A 10,120-nucleotide genomic window follows, 5' to 3' on the forward strand; every position below is an offset into this window, starting at 1 on the left:
CGCATCGGTAAAGAATCTCACCAGGAATCATCCACAGAGCCCTCCACTCAACATCTTTTGACTGAAGGTTCCGTAGTAACGCTATCCAATTCTCTTCCGGCATATCCTCTTTCCTAGATGAGGCTACTATATCTTTCAACGGCGAGTAATCCTCGAAGAAGACCCAACAAACCACTTTGTCTATCAATCGGAAGTGACTGTAGAACCAAGCTAAAAGTAACTGAGCACAACCAAAAAACCTGCATGCACCTGCCTCCTACATGCATTCAAGGACCGAATGTCTCGCCAAGATTGCGAGAATGCAGTGACCTGTTTACTAAGTCGATGGAAGAGATCTGTGGTCACCTCGTCTACATATCCCAAGGCCCTAGGGAAAACCATCAATCCGTATAAGCTTAAGGCAAAAATGTCTACCCTCTTCGCCTCGTCTGGATGCGTCTGGATCAGTTCTTTCAGAGCCCCCCACGGAATGCATTTACTCTCACCCTTTTCCTTGATTCTAGCCATGATCCACTGCTCACTCATCCCCGTAATGGTCATCAACTTCTTACCAAAGGCTGGGACACAAGCAGCTCGAGAATAAATCCTATCACACTGAAATCTAGGACATCGAAGTAAGGCAGTGTACTCCTCCATAGTAGGCACTAAATCCACCTCCCCAAAAGTAAAACAACTGTATGGAGGGTTCCAAAACTGAGCTCGAGCTCAAAACAAGTGCTCATCAATCTGAATATCAAGTAAGTGAGGTAAATCTCCGTAATTACTATAGAATGACTGTTTAGTCTCATTGCCCCACTGATCCCAAATCTCCTTAAGCTCCTGCAGATTATTCTATGTGACACTGATGCGAGTGTAGTCTGACAGCTCCGACATATACCCCATAGCTATACTATCACCCTTTTCTAGTTGAGTTTGCTCAGACCATCTATGGACGTTAGCGTTGCCCTCCACTCTATCAAGAAGTCCGTTCTCCATAATAAAACTTCCTAACTTAGAAACTGACCGTGAATCGATACCTTTGTAAATGCAAAATGACATGCAAACAAAAGAAAAGAAATAGTCAGTATCACATGATAAATCTCAACGATAGTTTATAAGGGTAATATCTAAAGTTTAACTCTAACTAAGTTGGGCTCTTACGGTTTTTTCTATATGAGGTTGTTTCTAAAGTTTGAGGTACCCGAACTAGCAGATTCATCAATTCTCACCCATTATAGGCTCATTTGAATCGAGTTCAGTTCAGGGGAATACATTTCCCTATGGCTACACGGAGATGAAAATCTCACGAAACCACAGGTACGGATGTATCCCGAAAGTAATCCACTATCCTGCACGGAGGCGAAAACCTCACGAAGGCGTAGTTTCTCACTCCCACTTAAGGGCGTGACCACAACGGTCATGCAAATGCAATGCGTATCAGAATATAGCAACACATGCAATAATACAAACACATGCAAAAAGAGGATTAAATTTTAAAAATTTTAATTTCCGACTTTAAGACAAGTGATAATCAATTACACGACCTGACTCTCTTATTGGTCCCCAGTGGAGTTGCCAAGATGTCGAAATCATTTTTTTAAATCAAGTTTTAGAAAAAAGAGAATCGCCTTTAAACAACGAAAACGAGAGTCGCCACCAATCTTTTTAGGTGTGATTAGATCACCTTTAAAACATTTTGTTTTAAAAATCATTAGTTCTGGTCTACGAAAGTCGAGAAAACAGATTCGAGAGTCGGTTACGTACGAGGAAGGGTTACCACCCTCGTAACGCCCAAAAATTGGTACCTAATTGATTATCAGGTGTCTTTAATGTCGGAAATTTAAAAATTTTAAGATGCAATCCTCTTTTAATATTTTTTGATTTTGAAAATTAGGGTTCATCAAAATATTACATCCAATAAGTTAGGACATAATATTTTTAAGATATCTTAAACTAAGCTAACCCTTTTTGAAAATCCTTACCTCAAAACAACAAAACACCATACCCAGTAAGTTAGGACACAACATTTTGAAATTCCAAGACAGTTGCTCGTATTCTGAAAACCTTAAAACTTAGAAGGGTGCTTGACTATTTGAACTCAACGAGAAAAGTTGCAACCCAGTAAGTTAGGGCACTACCTTTTCGAAGTTTCCAAATACCAAACATTGCCTTTTTATTTTTGAAAACTTTTGAATCTCGTTTTTAATTAATGTATAAGGAATCATATATATACATTATAACATATAGCATATTACAATAATAGGTAGCTAAAACATGCATTTAAATAATATGATAGCAATAATCTAAAGATCCTATGGTAGATACATACATGAATATAGCAAATCTTAGTTACATAACAACATACATATTAAGATATACATAGCATATATTGAAGAGAAATAAGCGAAATATACAAACACTCGAGTAATAATTAGTTTAAAACAATCCATGATATATAATTAAACATATAGATATATATATATATATAAAATAAATGTGATAATATATAAAAAAATAATAACATATATACATCAAACAAACAATATTTAATAATATTATGCAGCTAGCATTTAATATATAAATAATATAAAATATAACAATATATAAAATAATGTAATGATAAATAAATTTTAAATATTTAATAGTATATATAAAAATGTTTAATAGTAACTTATACAATTTTTTAAAAATTATTTATGATGATATATATATATTAAGAGATAAATGTACGATAAAATATAAAATAATATAATATAATGTATATAAAATTTTAAAGGAAACATATAATAATATAAAAAAATTATTATTTATTTTATTATCATTAAAAATATATACATAAAAATATTTAATTAATAAAATATTAATAATACATCTACTATATAAAACAATATAATATAATAAAATTTAATTACATATAATTTAAAATAAATAATACTAATATAATATGACAGATAATATATAAAAATAATATATATATCATTTTATATAACTAATAATTATAAAATCAACTAATATATAAAGTATTTAAAATAAATTAAAATATGTAAAAGGATTAAAATTTTTAAAAAATGAAAACTTTGGGCTAATTAAAAGAATATAAAAAGAATCGAGCCAATTAGGAAAACACATAAAAACCGAGGGACTCACTGGGCAATTGGCCCTAATCCCAAAACGCCACCGTTTCTCCAGAATACTATTTAAAATCACCATTTGGACTAAATTGGAACATAGGTAAACAGTTAGGGCCAAATTAGAATATAAATAAAATAAAAGTATAAACATTAAAAAATCGAAAGGACTAATTGGGTAATTAACCCAATTTTAAAAAACACGCGGATCCTCCCCGGGTAATCGGGTTTGAGCGGATCCTCGCCTCGAAACAACGTCGCTTTAGGCTTATTGAATTAAGCTAAAACGGCGTCGTTTTACTGATGTTATAAAAGTAAAAAAAAAACTTTAAACCTAAAAAAAAACTTTAAACCTTCATTTTAAACATTCAATCAGAAAAAAAAAGAGCTTTAAAAAATCTCTCAGAGCTCTGGCCAATGGCCGTCCTAGCTTGTCTCGGAGCTCCACCGCCTTCGGCCACACGCGCTTCACGCGCCCTCGCTGACCTCGCCATGTACAGCGGTCAGTGTTCCGTTTTACGACAAAAAAAGGGTAACTTTATTATCCTTTAGTATTTATCAGTATATATTTAGAACAGAAAGAAAATAAAATAAAATGAATCACCTCTTCTTTCGATTGACTGCTGGTCTTTGCTGTGTATGTAAAAATAAACTTTTTTATTGAATCTGTATATGTATTCCAAAATGTGAGAATCAGTCCTTTACATCTTCTCGATTTGGGCTTTTTATAGCCACTGTTTACAACATATTTTGGTAAGGAATCTTTATTTCTTCCCATTTTGTTTGTTCGCTGCTGTTCTTTTTTCCTTTTTTGCAGGTATTCGCAAGGAAAATTCGGCGTTTGATCGCTACCGTAACGTAGATCTGCTGCTGGTGGTGATCACGGCGTGACTTGGAGCGCGAATCGTGGGTCGTGATGAGTAGTGGAACGACAGCATTGAGGAGACGTTGATTGCGGCGCCTAGGTTTCAAACCTTAGGCTTCTCGTCTTCTGTTTAGTAACTTGGGCCATTTGGGCCCCGTTTATTGTTGGGTTAAAATGTAATGGGGTAATAGGTTAATTGGATCTTGTACGGGTTATTGGGTAGTTTTAGCTGGGTTACGGGTTAGTGGCATTTGGGCTACTTATTGTAACTGGACTTTAATATATAAACATTTATTCATTTTTTTGTTTCTGATTTTAAGGCCCAGGTAAATTTGGGTTATTACATAACGCGTATATAAATAGTAACCCAGATTCAATCTCATGGCAGAACAAGCACAGATGTAAGTATTTTACAGAATCAGAATTATACAGAATCATACAAATACAGATATGCATAATCTTACCCCCATCCTCTACACACCAACTGTGACCATCCCAACATACCATGTGGGGTTTAAAACACCCACTCATCCCTACACACTGCGTAGTGCCTATACAACACTTTTTAGAGTAGTCACAGCAGTGCTGCCAATATAATGGCAAGATATTGCCTCACACAAAACACTTCCTTATAATACAAATCCCGCCCCATAGCATACGAGGAGGCTCAAACCCATGACTTCAAACACTAAAGTAAGACATTTTAACTACTAATACAAATACTTAATTATAACAAAACTTGTAAAAACAAAATTAAGAAATAAGGATGTTTCCTGTACCCAGCAAATTGTAGAGTAACACGCATACACACACAATTGCACTTTCTTCCGTTGTAACTTTTTCATCGATTGAAAGGTGTGCCATTAGAGATTAAATCTTCCAATGTTATTGTGTCTTCTCCAATTAAAAAAGGAAAATATGTCTCTGGCCTCCATCTTTCAATTAATACGGCAAACAACTTCGTCATGATTTTAAAATGATTCATTTGAGATATTGTACACAAAAGGTCCATTTCTTAAAATGATCTTTGATTTGATCTTAAAGGCATTAAAATTAGATTATGGTGAGCTACAATAATGCGGTGATCAAGTTGTTAATAATTTTAAAAATTAACATTTACTTTACTATAATCTAAACATAATTTAGTAATAATAAAATTTAATAGTAGGATAAAGCACCATTATGTGATCTTGTTGTCTAAATAAAATCATTTTACTATGGATAAAAGTTCAAGTTTTATAGTTTGGGATAAATCACCGAATAAATATGTTTAGCCTGGAATGATAGGAGTTCTTTTAAGCGCATTTCGTACATCGAGAGAGCACAAAATCTATAAAAATTAAAAGTCTACGGACCTCGAGGTAGTTCCCCACCAAAAAAAAAAAAAATCACTATTTAAATAAAATTATTCCATCTTGGAAAAGTCACCTTGATTGAACCTTCTGTAAATTTGTGGTGAATCTGGAGCATGTGAGGCATTTACCGAAATATCGTAGTTTGCAAAAATTATGGAATAAGATATGTGGGATATTTGAGGAAATTGATGTAAAATAGGTAGGCATTTTACTTTGTAATTGAAGTGCTAATGTGATATTGTTTATGTCCGAGACAGATATTTGATATTTATATTTGCTCTAATAATCTTCAGACTGTCTTTTCCAGCTTCTGGAGATGAATTGGTCGGTTAGGCTGGCTGCATCTGGAGGGATGTTAAGATTTCCTTTCTAATGCAGTTCTTTTGTCTGTAATGTATGATGCCTGAACACAACCGAAAGCTCAAGTCTTGGAATTTTATGAATTGCTTGAACACGACCGAATTAATCGACTTTATTTGAGATAATCAATCGAGTCAATGAAGTTAAATTGATTAATCAAATAAAGCAAAAGCCTACTAGAGTCAGTTTATCTACTAATCTCAGGTCGAATAGTAAAGAAGAACCTTGCAGATTTGGATAATCCAGATTCTTATTATAAACATGACATCAATTATACTTGTGAGCCTCTTGTGATGTTTTCCTCTTCTTCCAGAGCTCATATTATATACATATAGTTTCATATACAGAAGGAAAAAAGTTAAAAGAAAAGGAACTTGAGAGCAATTTTTAAGCCTTCATTCTTCTTCAACTGTTGCCTGTACAAGACTGCAACAAAACCATGAAGTTGAAACCATGGCGTTGGGTTTTAAGGAGAGGTTGAAGATGAAGCCCCTTTGAAGATAAGGAACTTGAGTCTCTCTAATGTAAAGTAAATGAAAGTCCCTTTAGAATGAGTGAAAAAACACCCAAAATTTGAACCCACCACACATTGCCATCCATTCCCATACTTGCTATCAAACTCCTGCCAACAAACAGGCACAAAATTTACCATCATAAGAACAGAAGCTTAGCATATAATGGATTTAAACCAGAGGGAAACCATTCCCCAAAATTTAACCTTTTTTATATAACCAGCAATGGAAATGCAGTCAAAGACATCATAAAGGTCAAGAGCTTGAGAAGCAAAAGACATTGCTTCAATCTGCATCTTCAATGGCATATCTGAGTCATCCACCAAAGCTTTCCCTTCTAACATGTTTGTTTCCTCTCTTTTCTGTCTCAGGAAAACCAGAAAACCATCAAAGAAAAGAATCTGAGGTTTGGGATTTTATCAATGAGTAACTGGTTCTTTATCTTTTAAAACCAGAAGAAAAAGAATTGGATCAAATTTCACTCTTTTCTTTTCCAGGCTAGAAACCAACAAAAATGGAAGAAATTTAGGCTTTTCCCGAGGGCTTCTTAAGTTCTCTCTCTTGCTTTTCCACAATTGGAGGAGTGAGTCAATCTTAGAAATTCGCAATATTAGGCTGGCACTTTGTCCAACGATATTGTCCTTGTCTCCTCTCAAACTTTTATGCTTTTGATAGAATCTCATCTCACTCACTTTACAGGACCCGTCCAGTGAATAATTTGAGAAATCAAAAACAAATAAGCTTCTTTATTTTATTTTTTATTATCTTTAAAGGTTCCAGAACGGGTTCAATAAAAATTGCCCTCTTAACTTATAAATTTTACCAAAACAATGATTTTGTTACATAAATTGTCAACTTTTTCTCCCTTAACACATGATACTTTTAATTTTAAAAATATAATTATATTAAATTATTAAAAAATTAAATTTACTACTCCATTTTTTACATTTCCTTCTCATCACTATTTTGAGAATTGAACTGATTAGAGTGTCAATTCAAAGTAAAAGTTGAATCAATTGACCTGTAAATCTATGAATTAGGTTAAAAAATTATTTAAATTAATTTACTCTACTTTTAAATATATAATTTTTTAATTTTTATTATTTTTAATAATTTATTTAATTAAATTGGACAAATAAATCATATCAAAAAAATCTAACTGATTTGATCAATTATCTAATTCTGAAAACCTTCCATACCGCAAGTGTTTCTTCTCTATGGACTTAGATCAGCTTTTTTTTTTCTTTTCTTTTTTACTTTTTAATCACCAAATTTGTGAGGATCTTTCTAGCCTCCTTGTTAACAAATTGGTAAAGACCCATTCTCCTAGACATTGTAGACCATAAATTGCCATTTCCTCAATCTTTTGCAGTGAAAACGTTAAAATTTCCTTTGTCGTTAATGGATTTTTGTTCACGTTCTCGATCCTAGTTGTGATATTATCTTTCCTCTCAGCGCTCATTGCATTTGCCATGCTTCGCAAAGCAACAATTGTACAAGCTGCATTTGAGTAGCGCTTACCTTGTTTCTCCCTTGGATAATTGCATAAGCAATTCCCCTGAAAGCTATCTGCTTTACAGCTTTACTCAAGATTTCTTCCCGAGTCATAGAAGATAAAATTTGGATATCGAGTTTCTCAACTCCAACTGTTGCCATCTTCTGAAATAGCTCAAAGCCAATCAATGCGGGGGCTACTTGCATGTGCTCAGATGGTGGGTTTCATCCCGAAGATTTTTTGTGCCTTCTAAGCTGGCCTTATAATTTCTGAATTTTGTTGAAGTATGAAAGAAATGAAGATGAAAGAGAGAATGTAAAAGAAAAATAAAAATAAAAATTAACTTTTCTCTAATTTAATTTATTTTCATTTAATATTAAATTTAATTTTTATTTAATTAAAAACATCATGTGTCATTAAATGATTGGTTAAGAGAATTTTGTAACCAAAGAAACAGGTTGGGGCAATTTTTATAATAATATTAAAGTACGTAAATAGAAAAATGTTATAATATGGGATAAAAATAAACAATTTTATATGAAAGTTTACTTTTTAACATATGAGTGTCTTTAAATTTATCATGTCAATCAAGTTAAGATTTTGTTGATGTAATGATCTAAAAGTTAGTAGTGTCGGAAAGTGTAGTTTCGGAACCTCGATTCCATAAACCAGACCCAAAAATATTTTTATTAAATATTTATGGAGTTATAAGTGAAGTGAATTGAATTTTGATTAGGTAATTTCATAGAATTAATGCTTAATTTAAGTATAGGGACTAAATCGCAAAGTAGTAAAAATGTAATTCACTAATGAATTATAATTAGAACTTAAATAAAGGGGTTAAAATAAGAATTATACACTAAATTACAATCAAATGGCTGGTTAATGAATTATATAGATATTTTATTTTATAAAATATAAGTTAAATTAAATTATAAAATGAAATTTATAATAAGACAAATAAATTAAGAGGGTGAAAGAGAAACCAATTTCTCTTAATTCTCTCTTCATTTCGAAACAAAAAGAACAACGGCGAGAACGCATGGCATAAAGTCTTAATATTTCAAAGTTAGATTTAGTTAGTTAAATTTAGTTATTTTCTTGTAATTTTTATGTTTTCGGAATCTCAATAGTTCAAGCTTAGTTGACTCATGTCATATTTTTTTAGTATTTTAAAGTTTTAGGATGTTACCATTGTTGAATAGTTGAGGTTTTAGGGACTAATTTGATAGATTTTAAGTTTAGTATTAAACAAGGACTAAATTATAAAGTCAATTGATGATTTTTTGCAATAGGGATTAAAAGTGAAAAATAGGAAGCCCTATGGTGACTCTAGTGAATTCGGCATTAAATTAGAGGTCTAAATGTGAAAGTTATGTTAGTCCCAGTTTTAAGACTAAATTGAATAATATGAAAATTTTGTATATTTAGTAATTGAATGCGAATTTGGTTGTGTATTGATAATTTATTATATTGGTTTTAATTAGTAGCTAATGTCAACCTGGATTCCTCGAAAAAGAACGGAAAAAATAAAGTTGTCGACGAGTAGCTCAGAGTTTACGATTTGTGTTTCTATAATCCGAACTAACTTGTAATTGATGCATTTTGATTTGGTTATGCATGATAAGAATATAAGGTGAGGTTCCTTGTTTAATTCAGATGATTTGAATTGGTTTATGATAATAGGGACTACATTGATTACATGTGAAAAACATACGTATGTTTATATAAATATGGATTTGAATACACATTGAGATATTTGATGCTGCCATATGTTTGAATAAATGAATTCATGATAAAAATTTATGTGAATTGAGATATTGAATGATAATGAAATATGAATTGAATACCCTATTAACTGTTTGGGTAGAGTCCGATATAGTTGGCATGCCATAGGATAAGAAGGGTTCAGGGTTACTTCGACTACAAGTAATGAGGCACTGGGTGCCAATTTGCTTTGGTTTAACCGATGAGACACTGGGTGTCAAATTCATTGACAGCGTTAGGCGCAACTATTTGCTTTGGATTTATCCAATGAAACATTAGGTGCCAAACTGGTGTTTTGGTTGGATCCGTGTATCTGTTTGAGTCTGAGTCGTGTTAATGAGAGAATAAATAGTAAAAGGGAAATCCTTGATATTGAAATGGCAAATGATAAGAATGGAAGTGAAATGTGTAATGGAATAAAATGAAATTGTGGAATGAATTATAAATATAGATGGATTACGTTCAATGAAATCAAGAAATTCTGAAGTGAAATGGATGATGTCATTATATGATTTTGAGTTACCAAATGATATATGTGGTATAATTGTTAAGTTATATTATTGAGAAAATGTGTTAGATATGAAATAAGGAATGTATGTGATAGCATAATTGAATTGATATATTACTATTACCATATGTTTCAATTTATGCATCTTTAT

At 32.1% G+C, this 10,120-nt stretch overlaps 1 protein-coding gene across 1 annotated transcript; it reads right to left on the reverse strand.

Annotated features, from left to right (window-relative positions):
* Window positions 1-5,919: 5,919 nt before the first annotated feature.
* LOC108485566 (uncharacterized) lies at window positions 5,920-6,934 on the reverse strand. The gene is made up of 2 exons (XM_017789424.2): window positions 6,406-6,934; window positions 5,920-6,309 (listed from the first exon to the last, which is right to left on the reverse strand). The coding sequence occupies exons 1-2, from the start codon at window positions 6,541-6,543 to the stop codon at window positions 6,154-6,156; spliced, it is 294 nt and encodes a 97-aa protein (XP_017644913.1). The 5' UTR covers window positions 6,544-6,934; the 3' UTR covers window positions 5,920-6,153.
* Between the last annotated feature and the right edge of the window lie 3,186 nt (window positions 6,935-10,120).

Source organism: Gossypium arboreum, chromosome 2 (genome assembly GCF_025698485.1).
Source record: "Gossypium arboreum isolate Shixiya-1 chromosome 2, ASM2569848v2, whole genome shotgun sequence".
Lineage (NCBI taxonomy): Eukaryota > Viridiplantae > Streptophyta > Magnoliopsida > Malvales > Malvaceae > Gossypium > Gossypium arboreum.

Bases quoted from the DNA above. Each gene is read 5' to 3' on its own strand.
- LOC108485566 (XM_017789424.2), bottom strand. From the start codon at position 6,543: ATGTTAGAAGGGAAAGCTTTGGTGGATGACTCAGATATGCCATTGAAG. The intron at 6,310-6,405 runs GTTAAATTTTGG...GTTTGTTGGCAG, and splicing joins TTGCTGGTTATATAAAAAAG to GAGTTTGATAGCAAGTATGG.